This window comes from Balaenoptera ricei, chromosome 21 (genome assembly GCF_028023285.1).
Source record: "Balaenoptera ricei isolate mBalRic1 chromosome 21, mBalRic1.hap2, whole genome shotgun sequence".
NCBI lineage: Eukaryota > Metazoa > Chordata > Mammalia > Artiodactyla > Balaenopteridae > Balaenoptera > Balaenoptera ricei.
Window position 1 is genome coordinate 31,889,143 of NC_082659.1, and position 21,423 is coordinate 31,910,565.

The 21,423-nt window shown below is 38.0% G+C and overlaps 1 protein-coding gene and 1 non-coding gene across 2 annotated transcripts in view; one reads left to right on the forward strand and one right to left on the reverse strand.

The window, feature by feature from the left end:
* Positions 1-21,423, reverse strand: part of ADAM9 (ADAM metallopeptidase domain 9) — a 102,483-nt gene that overhangs the window by 61,172 nt on the left and 19,888 nt on the right. Inside the window, exons 4-8 of the mRNA XM_059909413.1 lie at positions 13,011-13,089; positions 7,343-7,419; positions 6,128-6,323; positions 4,470-4,535; positions 2,464-2,535 (exon numbers count right to left, since the gene is read on the reverse strand). Coding sequence (XP_059765396.1) covers positions 2,464-2,535; positions 4,470-4,535; positions 6,128-6,323; positions 7,343-7,419; positions 13,011-13,089 — 490 coding nt within the window. The remainder of the gene's footprint in view (positions 1-2,463; positions 2,536-4,469; positions 4,536-6,127; positions 6,324-7,342; positions 7,420-13,010; positions 13,090-21,423) is intronic.
* TRNAR-CCU (transfer RNA arginine (anticodon CCU)) lies at positions 8,966-9,038 on the forward strand. Its single transcript has one exon. It is a non-coding gene; the product is annotated as a tRNA-Arg (tRNA).

Here is a 21,423-nt window from a genome sequence, read left to right on the forward strand (position 1 = left end):
AGCAATCTAAGTGTCCATCAACAGATGAATGGGTAAAGAAGGTGAGGTATATATATACACATACATACAATGGAATATTATTCAACCATAAAAAAGAATGAAATTTTTGCCATTTGCAGCAGCATGCATGGACTTGGACAGTATTATGCTAAGTGAAATAAGTCAGAAAGAGAAAGACAAATACAGTACGGTATCACTTATATGTGGAATCTAAAAACATACAACAAACTAGTGAATATAACAAAAAAGAAACAGACTCACAGATATAGAGAACAAACTAGTGGTTACCAGTGGGGAGAAGGAAGGGAGGGGGCAATACAGGGATAGGGGATTAAGAGGTAGAAACTATTATATATAAAATAAGTTACAAGGATATATTGTACAACACAAGGAATAGTAGCCAATATTTTATAATAACTATAAATGGAGTATAACCTTTAAAAATTGTGAATCAGCATACCGTACACCTGTAACGTATATAATATTGTACATCAACTATGCTTCAATAAAAAATAATACAATAAAATAAAGAATTTGAGAATATCTTTTAAGTAACACAACTGCTTAAATTAAAAACAGGACTCCTCCCCTCCAAAAAAAATTCCCTTCAATGTAATGAGACTAACTTCTCAAGGGTCTCAGTTTCCTCATCCATAAAACAAAAGTAAAGATTCAAAATCCTTTTTATCTTCCATTCCAAAATCTGACAAAGTCTGGATATTTAAAGTTTTGGGTATTTTGATTCCAAAACTTCCCCTAAACTAATGCAAGCCTATTTATAGTCCATATTTAGCTCACTTAAGGTAAATATTCATATATTTCACTACAGAAATATCAATGAGGTTGATTACAAGGTGCTACCCCAGGACCCTGTTGGAGGTGTAATGTAATACATAGTGAACTATATGTTATAAATGTATGCGAAGTGAACTATATTACCTATCTAAACTCTTATCTAAAATTCTAATGACATGCACCCCAAAGGTTTCAGATAAAGGATTATGGAACTCATATCTATTTCACAGAGATACTGTGAGGAATAAATGAGTTAATAAATATAAGGCAATTGACTCAGTTTCTAGAATGTTATAAATATCCAATAGAATGCTATCATTATCATCATCATCATTATTATGCTTGGTATTCGTATTAGGGGAACAACTTAGAGATGAAATTATCTTATAAGGACATGTAGCTAATTCTCCAATATCTCCCACTGGATGAATAAACTCTAAAATCTCAAATCCCTCCTTCCCCCCCCACACACACATAGACACACACACACACACACACACACACACACACAGTGTCATATTATAGTTTCAGAGGAGGCAGCCTTATTTAAAATAAGATTCTCTCAGTAAAAATTCAAAGATCTTTTTATAAATACCAAAGTACCTTAGCCTATCTGCTATGAAATAAAAGTCGTATTTTATGGCAAGATGAGAAAAATTTAAACAAATACATTTTTCTCTGCCCTTTGGCCTCCTCTCTCCCCGCACTATGCATTGTGTATCTGCATTAGGCATCGACCAAACCTCCCCCATTGGCAGAAATACCTGCTCAACCATAAAGAGCAGCATGCTCCTAGCATCAATAAGACAACTCCTTAAAAGATAACATTCCTGGGCTTCCCTGGTGGCGCAGTGGTTAAGAATCTGCCTGCCAATGCAGGAGACACGGGTTTGAGCCCTGGTCCGGGAGGCTCCCACATGCCGCGGAGCAACTGAGCCCGTGCACCACAACTACTGAGCCTGCACTCTGGAGCCCGCGAGCCACAACTACTGGGGCCCGCGTGCCTAGAGCCCGTGCTCCGTGCCGAGAAGCCACCACAATAAGAAGCCTGAGCACCGCATCAAAGAGTAGCCCCTACTCGCCGCAACTAGAGAAATCCCGTGCACAGCAACAAAGACCCAACGCAGCTATAAATAAATAAATTGATTAATTAAAAAAAAAAAAGATAACATTCCTTCTTGACCTGTTAGGGGCCACGATGATAATTAAGTCTGGATTGTGTAAACTGTCAATAATACCTCATTGAATGTACAGCTCTCTGTCTCAAAAAACTTACATAACTGTACCTTGACTTCTAACGAGGGGAACAGTTCTCAGAGCTTTCTGAGATGCTCTTCCTGGGTTTTAATCCTCAAATTTGGCTCAATAAAATTTTCCATTTCTTTCTTAGATCAGCTGATGAATTTTTCGTTGACACTACTCTAAAGATAAAGTAGATGCTAATTCAAAATCTCTTGCTTGTCTCAGAGTCTCTCTCTCTACAATTATACTTTACTTTTAAACATAAAAAAGTTACAAAACAAATTAGAGAGCAGACCCCTGAAAGACTGAGTTACTTACTTAGGCTCTAGAATAATCAGAGTTCAAAATGAGACAATTTTAAAATTCTATTCAGAGACTTGAGAGGAGAGGACAGAATAATCCCAGTTGATAGAAAATACAACTCACGCTATCCAAGTAGTTTGCTAAAAGAATCATCTCTTCTCGCACCGCAGTCTGGTTTCTTCCCATCATGTCATACTGAAAAGCAAAGAAGGGAAATCATTATCACCAAAGCAATTTAAGAATAAAATTTCTATAATCTCTTACAATGAAGATAAGAATCCAAATATTTCCTCTGAACCAAAAACTGAGGCACTTAGACATTCTCCTGCATTTCAAACTAATAAGTCTAAAGGATACATTTTAGTGATAAATAGGAATAAAAGCAAAGCAGGTACGTGGGTGAAATGAATAATAATGAAAAAGCACTGAAATCTTAATTTTCTCCAAAGCAGTACAACTTTAAAATGAGTTTTGTACTTAACAGTCTTTAATTCATTTTAATGCAAAAATATTTTCAAGCATTTCACAAAGGTAGAGTTAAAAACAATCAAAATGCATAGATAAAGGAACGAAAGACAATCTGAAAGACTTCCTGATCCTTTCACCTCTTAGGCTAACGACATTACCAATAATCAATTTCTAAACTCTGGGCTAAATTAATTATCAGAGATTAACCAACGTTCACTAGTGAAAACATTATATGTAGATAGAAATATAGAGTTATATAAAAGTTTAACCATATTAAGCCAAACAGTTGATTATGACTGATTCGCTTCTTTGAGATCTAGCTAAATCCAAATGTCTATTTTAATATTATTTTAATATAACCAATTTAATAACTAATTAAAAGAACATTTTTAAAAGAATATGTGGTTTTGCTCTATGATAAGGGCATTAATACCAGAATATATCAGATTTTATTAATTAGACATTTTATCATGATTCTCCTAAACAAGAAAAAAAAATTTTTTAATACATTTGATAAGGTTTCATTAAAATGGAACCATTTTTATTTTGAACCATCTTCTACCTATGTGGAGAGAGTAATAAAGAAAAACTTTTCAAATCTCTATTTTTGTCACTTGTCCACAACATTCTACAGGAACATTTTACACATTATCTGGGACAAAGTTCATGCTTGTTCATATTCCTTTATGCTTCTTCCTTCTACACTTGAGGATAATGAACCTATAATGAACAAATCTGAATATATTTCTATCTCTTAAAAATATGGCTTGTTTTTTTTCCAGTCTACATACAATAAGGGATTTTTTTTTAAAACACCATAAAAATCCTCAAAACTGTCTCTGCAGGTTACAAGAAAGGACTTGTCAATCGTGTTAAGTTTCTGCAAACAGCTTATTCGCACAAACAACAAAGTTGGCAGTACAAGTCAGACAAAACATTTCAAATAATCTATAGGTTAAATTATATAGCAGCTGTATCTAAACTTGATAATGCTGTAAATGCTGAAATAGATACATAACTTTTTTTTAGTTGAGTAAAGCACAATTCTTAAGTATGAATAAGGAAAATGCCCTGGTGTTATCCTGTACAATAGAATAAATAGTAAATGCTAAGGTGACCCATTCTCTGCTCCCTTCTAAAGCATGCCAGAACCTGGAAGTTTCCTAACTCTTAAATACAATAGACAGATAGATAGATATCTCTTAGAGATATCTTTCTCTTAGATAGATAGTTTTCTATCTCTTAAATAGGTTAGCTGAAATTCTAGAAAGAAAAGCAATTTTATTAGGCAACAAAGCAATACCTGATTAACTGGGTTTATCACCACAGTCCTTTAAATGTCTCTGAAAAAGTCTGAAGAGCTTAACTGAGAGGCAGAACAGTTTCACTTAGGAAATGTAGCATATGCAAACCACCCAAAAGAACAGGGGGAAGAAAATCACCAGTAAAAAATAAAGGTAGAGGTAATCTCATTTGCTACATTCAGTTCTGGAGGTATTAGGAATATCATGTATGAATATCAAGAAAAAAAGTCATTTTAGTTTTAAAATTACATTTAACAAAAATCAATACAAATACGTTATATTTAATATTTCCTTCATGGGATGCTCACTTCTCATCTGCTTTTCATGAAAAAGAAGAAAAACTGTCACCAATCCTACCCTTTCCTTGTCTACGACAATGAACAGCTCCACATAGCGGGTCTGTGGCAGGAGAGCTCTTCTTCTCTGTCAAACACACAAACATTATAAAGACAAAAGAAAAAAAAAAAAGGTATAAGACTACACGTTTTTCATACATAATGATCTTACCCTAACCTCTAGTCACTTATTTCATGTCTGTTAAGAACTTCATAAAATGATTTTAACACATCCTAGATCAATAAAGCCAAAAAAACACGATTTTTTTAAAAAAGTGATATCTGCCATCTGTACTGATCTGAGAAAAATTCTATCCAGTTAAAGATAATATGAGTTATTCAAGTTTCCAAAGCAGAATAACTAATCTTCTAATATCTAAACTACACACACACACACACACACACACACACACACATTTTAATAGGAAACTCCATCACTTTGTTGGGAGTAGAAGACAGAATATCTGCCAATAACCCAGAGCAGAAGGAAGGACAAGGTTGTCATTTTCTCTTGTTGTTGTTGTCCTTTATTTTTTTTCCTTCCAGTTTCATTGAGATACAATTGACACTGACATACAAGGTTGCCACTTTAAAAAAAAATTAGTTTTGTGATTTTACAGAAATTTAGATAAAGTATAGAATGAGCTAAAATTTAATGTTTTCCAATGATTAAAAAGAACAGTACAAAAGTCAAAAGAATGAATGGCACGAGAGGCAATGAAAATAATGCCATAAACTAGTATGAGTTAATTAAAATACACCAGAAGAAGAGGCACAAGCCTCTTCTAACACAGCGACATCATCTCATTATGTAGAAAGCCGCCTTCTCTGCAACTGAGGTTCCTCTGGTCCTAGAAACAGTTCAGGTTAAGAGACTCCTGTCAAGAGTAAGCCAAGGAATCCTAAAGAAGTCTCAAACCAGGGATACCACGAGTGTCCCTGGAAAAAATCTGAGATCATTAAAGTCCTAAAACTCAATCTCTCTCTTTCCCTCTCTCTCTCTTTCTCACTTTAGAGCTCCAGAATTACCACTCCAGTCTGTGTAAAGCATATCCACATCAAAAAGCTCACGGCTGGACTTCCCTGGTGGCGCAGTGGTTAAGAATCTGCCTGCCAATTCAGGAGACACGGGTTCAAGCCCTGGTCCGGGAAGATCCCACATGCCACAGAGCAACTAAGCCCGTGCGCCACAACTACTGAGCCTGTGCTCTAGAGCCCGTGAGCCACAACTACTGAAGCCCACGCACCTAGAGCCCATGCTCCGCAACAAGAGAAGCCGCCGCAATGAGCAGCCCGCGCACCGCAACGAAGAGTAGCCCCCGCTCGCCGCAACTAGAGAAAGCCCACGCGCAGCAATGAAGACCCAATGCAGCCAAAAGTAAATAAATAAATAAATATTTTTTTAAAAGCCCACTGCTTTCTCAAAGTAGCAATGACAAAAAGAAATACAGTTACTGTTTAAGACTTAAGCCCTAGTTTCCAAAACACAGAAGCCTGATTGTACTCATCTTGCTGGCGGGAACTGCGTATTGCTCGTCTTTTTATCCCCTTAGTACCCATCACAATGTCTAGCACACAGTTGGCAAAAACACAGTAATAACAGGTATTGGTTTAAGGCACAAACACATCATTTTTTTTAAACTTGAGTCTTAGCCATGAAGAAATACATTATGTCCTTACTCGAAGCAGCTGAGTGACGCTAGGAGGCTCTTCCTCTTCATCCTTTGTGGTTTCTTCCTCTATATCCTTGTTGGAAACCCCACATTTCACAGGCTCTTTGTGGACATCATCCATTCGATAAAAGATGTGCTCAAAATGAGAGCTGTTTTGCAGGGGTTCAATCCCATAACTCACATTCTCTATATGCAGCAAGCCTCTAAGTGTTGTATTACACATACACAGTTTTTTAGAATGAAAAAAAAAAATACACAGGAAAAGGAATTAAGAAACCTGAATAAAAGTCCTACTTCTTAACATATGTAAGAAGGGGTAGAATGGTATAGAGAAAAACAGAGAGGCTTTAGAGGCAGGCAGACCTAAACTTAAAGCACAAGATGACTACTCACTAGCATGACTGCCTGAAAGTTACCTAACCTCTCTGAGGATTTGCTGTATAAGGAAAGGCAATTCAGAACAGTGGCTAAAAGTGTGAAGTCTGGAGCCAGAGGACCAGAGTTTGAATCCCAAATGTTTCCTACTAGCCTTAGTTTACATTCTCCATAGAGTTGTTCTGAAAACTAAATTACTTAATATACACAAAATACTTAGAACGTTGCCTGGCACACAGTAACTGTTCTACAAGTATCATTACTTAAATGGAGATAGTAGTCATAGCCATCTTATATAGCTGGTTTGAGAATTTAAAGTAATATTTCTTAGTTCAATCAATCATGCAAACAATCAACCAGCCCAGTGTCATACTGCCTGGCCCTTAATAAATTTAATTTTAATATTATTATCACTTCACTTGATACATGGTATGATTTCTCTGAACTTCAAATTGCTCACCTAAATATGGAAATAATCAGCCCCTTTTCACAGTCATTATGCACCTTAGATGAAAGAATATAGGTGAAAATTTTATAAACCTAAAGGGTGACAGAAATTTAAAGTATGCTTTACTTTAAATATTTTAAATAAATAAAGTTTATTTAGTGGACTCAAAAAAATGAAATTTTTTCTTTAGTTATTAAAATTCATCAACTGCAAGATTGTCCTAAATAAACATGCTGAAAATGACATCTGAAACACAGCTATAAAGACCTTCAGCAACATCAAAGTAAAATCTAAATTTAAGTCCCCTAAAATGACTTGATCTGGAGACAGAGATAGGTAAGGGGAAAGAAATAAGGGAATGAAAAAAAAAACAAAAAATTGATAAAGAAAATTCCTTACCTGAGTCCAAAACAGTTGCTAAGAGCAATGGATGAATTATAAACGCCCTCCACGTATCCCCGATAATGACAATGATTCTAAATGATAAAAACTGTATTATCTTCAAATACTGTTACATTGCTGAAAATCATCATAGAAACTGCAGAACTAACAAAATTATTTAAGGTCCATAAACTAAAAATTTTTATTATTGGCATCCCATAATTATCACATGGCATTCTTTGTACTATCTTCAGACTGTCTACTATCACCCTACAGCTACACAAATGTTTAGGCAAAATTCCAGAGGACACTAAGTACAAACAACTCTACTCCTATAACTAGAAGCAGAACAAGGAAGCATAACGTCATGTTTAACATTTTTAATCACAGGCAAGAAGATGCCACAGCAGCCAACTGAAATCCAATACAGAAGAGGACCTTGTGACAGGCTAATGACACCAAGGGGGAAAAAATTCAGTACACGGCAAAAACAGTGACTTTGATCCGATGATTTTCTTTTCTTCATGTAAGCATACTGATTATACTATTATTATTATTATTATTATGTTGTACATTTAACCATCTTTAAAAATTAAAGTGACTTTATCCTTAATGTTGAGCAAGAAATTGACCAGTGGAAATGCAAGCATATCACTTACTAATATCAGATTTTTTTAGTACACAATGAGGTTTTTTCATCTTTAAAACAATTGTAAAGCACTAAAAAAAAAGCCAAGGGGAGTGGGAGGAGGAGGAGGAGGACCAGCCCTGCCAGATCTTATGACATATCATCGGGCCTTAATAATTAAAACAGTAGGGTCCTGGTGGTGCGTTAACTGAGAGACCAACTAGTGGAGCAGAATACAAAGTCTCAAAATAGACTGAAATACATGTGGAACCTTATATGATAAAAGTGGCATCTCAAATCACTGAGGCAAAGATGCACTTTTTAACAAGTGGAGCTCAGCCAACTGGTTAGACATTCAAAAAAGGATAAAAGTAGATCCATACCTCACACCATACATAAGAATAAGCTCCAAATGGATCAAGAATCCAAACATTTTAAAAAATGAACCCATGAAAGAACTAAAAGAAAACATGGGTGAATTCCTCTTTAACCTGGCATAGAGAAAGACTTTCTATCACTCAAAATCTAGAGTCAACAGAAGAAAAGACTGATAATTTTCACTGTATTAAAAAAATTTTTTTTAACTTCTACATTAAAAGAAACACAAAAAAAACAAAGTCAAAAGACAACTCAGAGACTGATGAGAAGTATCTGTAACTTTTATCATAGATAAAACTATACTATATTATATATAATACAAAGAACTCTGAAACATTAACGGGGAAAGATTAAACCCAAGAGAAGATGGAGCAAAAGAGTTGAACAGACAATTCACAAAAGAAGATATAAAAATGCCCTTATATAAATGAAAAGACTTTCAATTTCACTAATGATACAGTAAGAACCCATGAGTCTATGCTGATATAAACAAATAAGAAGGAAAAACTCTTCCTTACAGTAGAAACCACCAGTGAATACAGAAGCACTGATGAAATTAGGAAATCGCCATTTTGACAACCATCATAACAACTGATTCAGGCAAATACTAAATACTAAAACTAGTGGGCGGGACTTCCCTGGTGGTCCAGTGGTTAAGACTCTGCACTCCTAATGCAGGGGCCCTGGGTTCAATCCCTGCTCAGGGAACTAGATCCCGTGTGCCGCAACTAAGACCCAGCACAGCCAAAACTAGTGGGTAAAAATTTGAGAAGCATTGGGATAGTTACTAAGCTTCAAAGTATCTAATCAAAAAAGGCAAAACACAGTAACTTTACAGAGAAGAAACCTAGCAGACAACTCCTTAATCATCAATGTTAACACTGTCAGTGATAAACTAATTGCAGCACATGCTCATGATATGATACAGAGAACGGCTCAATGTCCCTTCAGGGTGGATTCCTGCCAAAAGTGCATAACCTGAATCCAATCATGAGTAAACACCACACAAACCCAAATTGCAGGACGTTCTACAAAAAGTCGGCCTGTACTTCTCAAAAATGCCAATGTTGTGAAATACAAGGGAAGACTATGGACTTCCGGATTATAGGAAACGGGAGACCGCTGAGCACAACACGTGAACTTGGATTTCCTTTCACTATAAAGTACATTATTAGGATAATGGACCAAAACAAATACCAATAAGGTATGTAACTGAGTAACAGTATTGCTTCAATGTTAACTTCCTAATTTTGAGAATTATACTATGGTGACATAAAAGAAATTCTTGTTTTTAGTAAATTTACACTGACGTATTTAAGGGTAAAGGGACACCAGGTGTACAATATACTCTTCAGGAAAAAAAAAAAGAGAGAGAGAAGAAGGGATAAAGTACACGTGATAAATGCTAACATTTGGAGAATCTAGGTGAAGGGTATGCACAAATGTTTTCTACTATTCCTGCAACTTTTCCTATAAGTCTAAAACTGTGAACATTTTTTAAAAAATTAAACAATTATGCACCAAACAACACAGGTGAAATTTCAACATTTTACAACTTTTTCCAGTGTGAGGCTATTTACAACCACTGTTTTCTTTCTAGTGCTTTGTAGTTAAAGTCTAGCTTTGATATTGTCTTCTTCTCACTGGAGGAAAAGAAACACCTCTTCTATTACAGATGAGGTAGCACTTATGAGACAGTAATACAGTAACTCACAGCGCTCAAAAATTAAATGCTTCTCACTTCCACTATAATAGAAGCTCTCATTTGACATGACTGAAATCCAGCACTTGATCACTCAGTCTACCAACTTGATGGTATTTCTTTAATAACTTGGTTTTATTAAATCTTTCCAAAGCCTTCAATTTAGTTTTTTAAAAAAACAACAAATCCTACTTTGCAAGTTTACAAAACATCCAATTGAATCGCATGATTAAAGGTATAAGTGGCATAAACAGTTTTGGAAACACAAAAACTGTAAGCAAAAATCTCAACTACAGGGAGCAGAAGTACTCAGAAGTATCTGAGAAGAGCCAACCAGCCACAAGAGCCAGCGAGCTTGGGGCAGTCAACAAATTTTTCAGAGGAAAGAAGGAGCATTAATTAACTGAGGGAGTTAGTTGAGAGACTTTCTAATGCATTTGCAAGGTACCCCAAAGTTCAAAGACTAATACTAATTTGGAGTTTTATTTCACACAGCAACTCATATCAAGTGGTTATTAAAACTGTGTTTCTTTGTGAAAAATGGCCTTGTGAAAGATGCTGATGATGAAAGCCACATAGAGCTTTACAAATTAATTTAAATAACAGAATCACAGGGGAAAGCATTTACATTTTCTCAGTGTAACTTAACTGCATTTTATGAACAGAAGTATATTCCATGATGATATCTGACAATGTTGCCACACACAAAAAAATCCCAGTACCAAAGTTTTAATTACTATCTCCAATCTATAGTCACACTTTTATCTATTTGAACAATATTCAATAACCAATAAGTGAAAGGCTCCATCTGTCTTAGTTTATATTTTTCAAACACCCAGGAAAACATAATTAAAATGTAATACTTTACGATAACAGTTGCATAAATTTCTATAAAACTGAAATCTATTTTTAGCAGTTTTAAGCATATAAACTTTCAATAATAGTAAAAAATAATATTTATTGAGTTCACAGTTGTCGGACTGACTGTTCTAAGTAGTATCTTACAAGTATTAACTCATTTAAGCTTTCCAATAACTCCATGAAGTTATAATTATTATTCCCATTTTAAGGTGAGGATTCTAAGGCACAAACAGGTTAAAGAAACTTGACCAGCAAATAAATAATAGAGCCAGGAATCAAGTCCAAGCAATGTGTGTTACCAAAATCCAGGCCAAGAAACCGCTCCAAGAGAAAAAATGCCTTTTTAAAATCACTGCTTTTGTTGAGTGGCATAAATTATGTGGTCTTTGGTCTCATGCTATAGCAATCTTTGGATGGATGATTGGATGTATGGATGAACGGCTGAACGGATTATCTGTGTTCTGGTTTATGCTATTACACACATTTAAACCCCTCTACTATTTTGCTATTAAACAATGGACAAACAATAAAACAAAATGAAACAAATAAAGTAAAACAGTGGACAAACAGAACACTAAGATAAAGGAATCAGAAAACGGGCCAGCAAAGGATGGATCTAAGTCAGCGTTGCCTTTTTTTTTTAAGTACTAATAATTAATCTAAAATAAAGGTTTTCATAATTCAAAAAGAGTCATGTACCACAATGTTCATTGCAGCTCTATTTACAATAGCCAGGACATGGAAGCAACCTAAGTGTCCATCGACAGATGAATGGATAAAGAAGATGTGGCACATATATACAGTGGAATATTACTCAGCCATAAAAAGAAACAAAATTGAGTTATTTGTAGTGAGGTGGATGGACCTAGAGTCTGTCATACAGAGTGAAGTAAGTCAGAAAGAGAAAAACAAATACTGTATGCTAACACATATATATGGAGTCTAAAAAAAAAAAAATGGTTCTGATGAACCTAGGGGCAGGACAGGAATAAAGGCGCAGACGTAGAGAATGGACTTGAGGACACGGGGAGGGGGAAAGGTAAGCTGGGACGAAGTGAGAGAGAAGCATTGACATATATACACTACCAAATGTGAAATAGATAGCTAGTGGGAAGCAGCCGCATAGCACAGGGAGATCAGCTCGGTGGTTTGTCCACCTAGAGGGGTGGGATAGAGAGGGTGGGAGGGAGACGCAAGAGGGAGGGGATATGGGGATATAAGTATACATATAGCTGATTCACTTTGTTATACAGCAGAAACTAACACAACATGGTAAAGCAATTATATTCCAATAAAGATGTTAAAAATAAATAAAATAAAGGTTTTGCCTTCTATTTATTTGAAGAGAGCTGCAAAAGTGCAAAACTAACATAAACAATTCCACCTAGCAAAACATAACAAAGCTCAGGGGAAAAATAATACATGTTTAATGGTAACAAAGATTTCTCATGAAAACTATAGCAAAAAATAATAATATATAATACCTAACTGCCAAAAGAGACTTTAAGACACTCTTCCCAACTAAAATTAGAAATGTTTATGCTCTAATTAAATAACACATAAAGCTAAGTTGACATCTGCCAATTATTTCAAGTATTCCTGGCCAGTTCTGTCCTCAGGAAAACTCTGTTCTCTGATGCAAAAAGGACCACACTTCTTAAGAAAAGAATTGTTTTCAGCAAAAAATCAGAACATATAATAGGAAACAAGTGTTTGTTCTTTACTAAGTACTAATGGCAAGTCAAATGGTTTAATAAGCAAGTAAGATGTACCTTAAGAGGTATCAATTTTCAGCAAAATAAATAAAATAAAAAATAAAAAAATAAATCAAACTTTTCCCCTTCATAATCAGTAAGGATTATCATTAAATAGAAGATTATTTTCCTGGTCTTTTAAAAATCACTTGACCATGGAGAACCAGGAGAGCTGTAAGGTAATACAGTTTAATTTATGTCAGTGTACTCACACTCCCACCCTAGGACAATGCCATATATAATAATATCAAAAGAGGCCCTTGGGGAAGCACAAGGTAACAGCCCTGAGTACCTGAAGAGAACGCACTTTAAAATTATAATTGTTTTAAATTCTGCTATAGGGTCAAGAGGAAAATATATTACCTGTATATCAGGGTAGTCAGAGATCAGAGCCCCTTCCTTGTTGTAGGTATAAACTACAAAATCTTTGGGTAAAAGGTCCCTGCAAGAGGAATAAAACACACCATTTAAAATTATTTTATCTATTTGCAACTAAGGACACAACTTATAAGGCATTATTTCCAGAAGAGATGAGCAGGAATAAAAACTTTCACCTGATAAATTGTTATTCAAAGAAGGAGCTACCGTAAAACTAAAAGCTCATGAAGGGACTTGCATCTGAAATCATGCGCATTACTCCCTCAGAAAGAATGGTAACGCTGCACACTTGTTCTCACGGTCATAAAATGCTGGTTGCATAAAAAAATACGTAACATCCTTAAAGTTTTCTGATACATCTCATAGGAAAAGTATAAATTAGGTTATATAGTACATCATATTTCTAGAAGAAAATAAATGATTTTACCCTCTTTTAAATGTCCTATATAAAGAAGCAGCACTCCTTTCCTTGACCTCCTAAGTATGGGGGCAAAATCTGTGTCAGCTGTTGGAGGAAACAATCATTGCTGATTCCTGAAGCTTCCTTCCATGTTAAGGTAGACTGATAGTGGAAACCACACGTGCAAAATAGGGTTAGCTTTGTCAACGAAAATATATCCAATGATGCTTGTTGAAGGTGGTAAGGCAGACTTTATTATTGACATAGGTATAGGGACCACTGCAAAGGGATTTTACAGGGCGGTGGGGAGAAAGACCAGACTCAACTCCAAATACAGCATGGGGAAGTGGGAATTTAAAACCAAGGAGCATGGTGAGGGTCAGTGGATGGAAAATTACTAAGAGGAAACAACAGGGGTGAGGGGCATTCTGACTAAACCAACCTAACAGATTCTTGCTGAGGACAGGCCAGGGTGATCAGACATCACTGGGCGGGGAAGGGGAGTAGAAGATAAAGAACCTGATCAGACATCCAGAGTGATCAGATATGGTGGGGAGGGGGAAGTTCTTGCTAAAACTAGATTTTACAACAAACTACACTGATGGACCTAGGAGAAGGTTCAGGAACCTGACTAAAGTTTGGTCAAGCAAAGAATCTTTGTCAGTCTCCCTTCTTGTTCAAGGAAAGAAAAGACATTCTTCTTTCCTCTGAATAATACAAGTCCATTTCCTCATTCAGTTGTCTTTTGTTCATTACAGAGCAGCTGAATCATCTATTGGAACCTGACAGTAGAGGATATTTGCTGGGTGGTGCTAGCAGTCAGGCATTTAATGAGGGGTGTTGCTATGAAAAATAAAAGAAAAACAAAGATTACTAGTTAGAAACCCAGTTTCTGAGTCCAGGAGGAAGCCATCAAGATTTTTTAGACTTGAGCTTGGAGCATCTTCAGGTGTTAGACTGAGGTTGGCACTGGCCACCTGACACATTTTCCTAGTTTGCAGTTTGAATGTCACTGGTGATAGCATCAGGTATTCTGATGAATTTCCTGAGAGGTCCACACAGCAGGAGGCATGAAGCTTGCCCATACATGATCTATTGTAATCATTTTTTTTTGACGTTTCTATCAAGTCTTCCAGCTGCAGAGTTACAGAGTTTCAGGAAAAGGGCAGTTTTAGTTGTCAATGATTCCGAATCAGAAAGGACAAAAATTGGAAATGTTATCTTAGAGAGTTGTAGCCAGATACTGGAGGAAACTAGAAGAATTCAGGATTTGGTAAAGCTGGCAAAATGTTCAAGATGAAAGCAGCAACAGTTCACTATAGTTTTCCATTGAAACAAAAAAAAAAGCACATTCTCTCTACAGTCACCCCCATTTCCGTGAAAGATAAAGTAAGACTAATTTGTTTGCAAGGAAGTTTGGTCTCATTAAACTTGGCCTGGTTATTTACATAAGTACAGCAAAAATAGTGATTGACCACATAGTACCTTGTGTGAGTTTGCTTTGCTGGAGCATTGCCTCTCAAGGCTAAGAAGCCAAGTCAAGAACTTGCCACCAGATCTGACTGCAATACCTATAGATTTGGGTGAATTCCTCTCTTCTGAAGGTCCCCCAAATATCCTGAGGTTCCTGGGCCTGCCAGAAGTGACCTTCCTTACTCACCTGTAAGGCAGGAAGCCCTGTAAGCCAGGAAAAGGATGGTTCTTCCAAGGGGAGCTGTATAAACATTGCCTTCTTAAAGTCAACCTTAGTTCCTTAGAGCTATCTGGTCATATCTGATTCAGTACACGTCATTCCCAAATATGACATTACAATCAAAGCCTTGGTAATATAAGCAAGGTTTCCAATTGCTTTGTGTTACAAGGAGGATAGATTTTGACTGAACTTATGCAAATAACTATACTGCCGTGAATATAAGATGTGTTAACACTTCAAATAAACCTGATTAGTTCAACAACTCTCTTTTTATAAGGAGAGAGACAAATCCTTTGAGACTTTCCAAGGGCCGTTTTGGAAATATCAAAGTTAGTTTGGGGTCAAAGAGACTCCACTTAGAATTTGATTTGGGGAAATTGTCAAAAATGCCAAAAGGTTTGAACCCTTGACTAAATTGGATCACAGGTGTCACTGTGAAACAACACTTAGCTGTCCATTTAACCAAAGTCACAATTTAAAGATTTCAAGGCAAATACAGAAAGTTACACAGTTACTAAAAAAAACAAAAAACAAACTCTTAGCTCTCTTAATATTGAGAAGATCTGGTTTTCTTAAATAATCAAAGACCTGATAAACACATGACACATAGGAAATTATCTTAAACACAAAATCTTATCTTCCCAAGCTGATTACTTAAATGGAAAGAAAAACAACCTTTTTTACCATTTCCTATTAAGAGGAAACCAATAATCTAAGAAAACCTTGTGTTTTAACAGAGAAAGAAAACCAAATTTTGGTTTTGTATCAGTGTACTATTAATACTAAGGCAAATTAAACAAACAAACAAACCAAAAAACCTTACAAATAAATCCATCCAATATTAGCCAGTTTTGACCACACAAGGAAAGATTCCTTTTCCAAGGTCCCTTTTCCACAAACTTTCTTTAGAAATTTTCTTACATCACTCAGTTTTTGTCCTACATTTTTCTTCTTTCTCATTCTAGAACAACCATTCATTCTACTTTGGGACCAAATTATTCTCTTACCCTTAGCAAAACATATCTTTCATACCCTTCCTTATCAAAAATACACCTTATATTTTCCTTGCATACAGTTTGTTTTCTTTACCCTTATTATTCCTGGTAGTTTCATTTATTTATAGTGATTAGATTTTTTAATCATTAGTAACTCTAATTTTCAGTAAAAACTAGGAAGCAGGCAATTGCAAACTGTCTGCTACATACTATCATTCTGTAATAGTCAATACATTATTTCATAATTTCTAGACATTTGTCTTTTTCACAATACAATTCCTCATGCTTACTAACAGACCCAAATATATTTAGCTTCTCTATACCATATGAAAACAAGACGCCAAAAGTAAATAAAATTAAATTTCTCTTCAGCAATTAATATTTCAATATTTTATCTTATTTGGAAATTATGTAGTCAATGATTATCCATCTTTGACTTAACTTCGTATAGCTTTAAGGTTTCAAGTTATGAAAAAAAATTTTGAAACTATTTTTCAGGAGGCATAAAACATAATTACCATTGAAAAGTTCATTTATAAACTTTTATTCCACTTACATCTATTTAATTTACTTGTTCTGAACATTTATACTTGAATTACTCATGAAAATTTCATGAGCCATTAATTAAACAAAGCTAGCCATCCATCATCTTAAGTTGTTTTTCTTGTTGACAAGTCATGCAAGTATCAAAAAAAAAAAAAAAATCACAAAAGCGAAGAACAAAAAATTATATATTTATGGTTCTTTCCTCTTTTTTTTTTTAACTGCCATGCTTGACATCAAGCAATTCCTTTTTATTATACATTTTGTTGTAAGGGTTGATTTATAATTTATAATCTTAAATATCTGGTAGAGATAACATAAGCTTGTTTGAATAGTAAACATAGGTAGAAAAAATTGCATATCTGCATTACATATTTAAAGCCGACAACCCTGAAGTTGTCAGTTTATCAACAACTGTATCAACAATATAAGAACTAGCAAAAAAGATTATTCAGGGCTTCCCTGGTGGCGCAGTGGTTGAGAATCTGCCTGCCGATGCAGGGGACGCGGGTTCGAGCCCTGGTCTGGGAAGATCCCACGTGCTGTGGAGCGGCTGGGCCCGTGAGCCACAATTACTGAGCCTGTGCGTCTGGAGCCTATGCTCCACAACAAGAGGGCCGTGATGGTGAGGGGCCCGCGCACCGCGATGAAGAGTGGCCCCCACTTGCCACAACTAGAGAAAGCCCTCACACAGAAGCGGGGACCCAGCACAGCCATAAATAAATAAATAAATAAATAAATAAATAAATAAATAAATAAATAAAAAAAAAAAAAGATTATTCAAGGTCATGTGAACTTAAAAAAAACTTGGGTTAGTTTCTGTATTCCTGAGAGTTTTAAGAAAATAATTTATCTAAGTGCTCATTTATCTCTAAACCAATTTGAATAGAACTCTTTAAGGGATTTTATGAATTAATGTGATAACACCATCCAGAGGTAGGAAACTATCACACACCTATAACATATATATATATAGAAATACATAAACATACAGACGCAAATAGAGAACTTAGAGTTTTCATTTTAAAATTTTAGCCATGAGTCAGTAAAACAGCAATACAATCTCATTTGTTTATCTCCACTTCGTATTTTCATCTGAATTGTTTCTGGCAAATAAAACAAGTTAAGGTCACCTGCCTACCAATACTTCTGGAGGAGACTTTTAAGATTTTCTTTTGCCATGATATGTAATCTTCCTTTGCTGTGGTCTAAATTTTAGGCAACAGACTGAAGAGACATCTAACTGCTGTCTGGATGTTTCCAAAGCCCATATGAGTGGACAAATCATTCAGTTCTGTTTCCAAATAGCCTTTTGTTCTTCTTTTCAGACTCAAGTAGTTGCTTTCAAGGCTACCTGAGTTTCTTGAGAGCCCCCGATGGACGGCAAGGGACCAAAAATGGAAGTGACTGTGGGGAGCTGAGGGGCTGCAGTGGGAGCGGAAAGTCTGCCGGCTGCGGACAGAGGGATGGAGGAGGTGGCGGTTTGAAGTGGGACATATCAAAGGATCCAAGGGAACTGGGGTGAAGACTGATGGTGGTAAGAGGAGGACGGAGGAGCAGAAGCAACAGGGAGGGAGCAGCATTAGAGCAGTCAACCTGGGGAGATCTCAAGTTTCCAAAAGACGCCAACAAAGTTCCAAATTATCCTCAGCAAAACATGCCAACAAGAAAGGAAGCAGACAGAGCTGGCACAGCAGAGAGTCAGCAGGATGTGAGAAGAAGTGGTTTACTTGGCTGAGAAGTTCCAATGGGGAGAAGCCAGATCCAAAAGAGAGAACAGAGAGACTTCACACAGAGTCAGGAAGCAAGGAGTTCCAGCCCAGGACATCAGGGAATAATCCCCATTCAGAACATGGAGCCAGGAGGACCTTCCAGCCCAGGAGGTACCTGTCGAAAGAAGCCTGGGTCTCTAACCCAACTTCAGAGGGTATACTCAAAACCGTAAAAATCAAGTCAGATTCAACAGATGCTTGTCTGGAGCAATGGTTCAGGAGTCAGAGTCACCAATGGATCCCCGATCAGTCAGTCAGGACTGAAGACAAGGGCTTCAAGGTGCATACTTAGGGTCCAGAGTGAGAGGTCGGGGGGTCCAGTGATGAATCTGATCCTATACGAGTCATGGCGCCATGACTGTCAAAGAAAAAAAATATTCAGTGACACGTGTTAAAGATGGTGAGGCCAAGCTTATTCAGGACCACTGCAATAGGTATGGGGACACTGCAATGGGATTTTACAGCGGGGGACAGAGACCAGGCTCAACTCCAAGCACAGCACGGGCAGGCGGGAACTTGTACCCAGTGAGCAGGGTGGGGGTCAGTGGATGGAAAATTACTAAGATGAAACACCGCGGTGAAGGAAGCTCTGGCTAAACCGACTAACGGATTCTTACTGAAGACGGGCCACGGTGATCAGACATCACCCGAGGGGATGGTGGAAGATGAGGAATTTGATCAGATATTGAGGGTGGGGGGTTCTTGCTAAACTCACTTAGCAGGGTTCCGGCTAAAACTGGATTTTCCAAGGAAGTGTAGAGATGGACCCAGGAGAAAGTTCAGTAGCCTGACCAAAGTCTGGTCAAGCAAAGAACCTGTGTCATTTGCAGCAGCAATGGAGCAGCAGTATACTAATCTCCAAGGCTTACGGACAAGTCAGGGATGCAGGGTGCCAGCTAGTGGTTTACGATGTGACCCTTAACATTCTAAACTCCAGGTTCAGACCGTCTAGACTGTTTAAGAGATGGAGAGATCGATGGTTTACGTGCTGTTTAATCAGTTACACAGCCTGACTTTAGCCACGTGACCAGTATAGTATAAAAGACCCCCTCGGTAAACGTGTGCCTGGGCTACCCTGAAAAGATGATGCTTCAGTCACATCTCAGTGGTTTGTAATCTGAAGACAAAGCACATCTGTGCAACTGAGAAAGGACCCTGGGGGGCTCTGTCTGGAACTATTCAAACCCCTTGATGATCTCCTCTGCTTTCTTTGTCCTGATGTCCTGTACCCTTTACCTTTATGAAAGTCTCCTTGAGTGAGCTTGGGAGTAGCCCGTGGAGTTTTGAGTCCTTTCCATTATCCAACCCTGTTCAGTCACCGCCCTGTCTCTCCCCTCTCTCTCCCCAACACATACACACTCTTTGCTCCCTCTGGTGGTGAATTTAAAAAGAATAAACTGGAGATGGTACTTGGCTTTGCTCTGCCCTTCCTCTTCCTTGCAAGTCACTGCCTGCCAGTGGGACCACAGATTCCGCCACGCTCCTCCAGGAGCAGGCCTGCCACCGTGCAGGCTGACGTGAGTGGCTGAATCTGCCTAACCCGGGGTTCAGGACGGGCAGGTCCATCAGGCTCTCATTCTATGGTAAATCCTCTAACCCAGCCCTTATCAATAATAAAAGCGGTATTTTGACCTCCTATCTAACTCACCCTTTTAGTTTATGTTTAAAGTTGTTGAGCACAGGCAGAGAAAAGGTGTGCTATCTTCTGCCCCACAACCCCCAGTCCCTGCCAAATAACCCAACAGAAGTAATTATGTCCACCCCTCTGCAAGGAGGCGTCATATCTTTCAGCAAGGGATTCATGACCAAAAAAGGTTAAGACTGCCATTGTAGAGGCCCTGGGAGGAAAACAATAAGCATTCACTCAAACAGAGTACCCCCTTCATTGATAGCCATAATAATAGGCTATCTACCCTAACTCTTTTTCGCTAGTGATCATTAGCTTTGATGACTGCCTTTCAAAGACATTCAAAGACCTGGCCCCTCTTAACAAATGCCTGGAAAAGTACATTTGCCCACTAATTCGAGAAGCATAGGGGGGACCTTCAAGATGGCAGAGGAGTAAAACGAGATCACCTTCCTCCCCACAAATACATCAGAAATACGTCTACATGTGGAACAAGTCCTACAGAACACATACTGAATGCTGGCCGAAGACCTCAGACTTCCCAAAAGGCAAGAAACTCCCCACGTACCTGGGTAGGGCAAAAGAAAAAAGGAAAAACAGAGACAAAAGAATAGGGATGGGACCTGCACCTCTGGGAGGGAGCTGTGAAGGAGGAAAGGTTTCCACACACTAGGAAGCCTCTTCACTGGTGGAGATGAAGCTTCAGAGCCACGGAGGAGAGTGCAGCAACAGGGGTGCAGAGGGCAAAGCGGAGAGATTCACGCACAGAGGATCAGTGCCGAGCAGCACTCACCAGCCCAAGAGGCTTGTCTGCTCACCTGCCAGAGCAGGTTGGGGCTGGGAGCTGAGGCTCGGGCTTCAGAGGTCAGATCCCAGGGACAGGACTGGGGCTGGCTGCATGAACACAGCCTGAAGGGGGCTACTGCACCACAGCTAGCCGGGAGGGAGTCCGGGAAAAGGTCTGGACCTGCCTAAGAGGCAAGAGACCATTGTTTCAGGGTGCGCGAGGAGAGGGGATTCAGGGCACTGCCTAAACGAGCTCCAGAGACGGGCGCGAGCCGCAGCTATCAGTGCGGACCCCAGAGATGGGCATAAAATGCTAACGCTGCTGCTGCAGCCACCAAGAAGCCTGTGTGCGAGCGCAGGTCACTCTCCACACCGCCCCTCCTGGGAGCCTGTGCAGTCCGCCACTGCCAGGGTCCCATGATCCAGGGACAACTTCCCCAGGAGAACACACGGCGTGCCCCAGGCTGTTGCAACGTCACGTCGGCCTCTGCCACCGCAGGCTCGCCCCGTATTCCAATTATAACTACCGTACCCCTCCCACCCCCCGGCCTGAATGAGCAAGAGCCCCCTAAACAGCCGCTG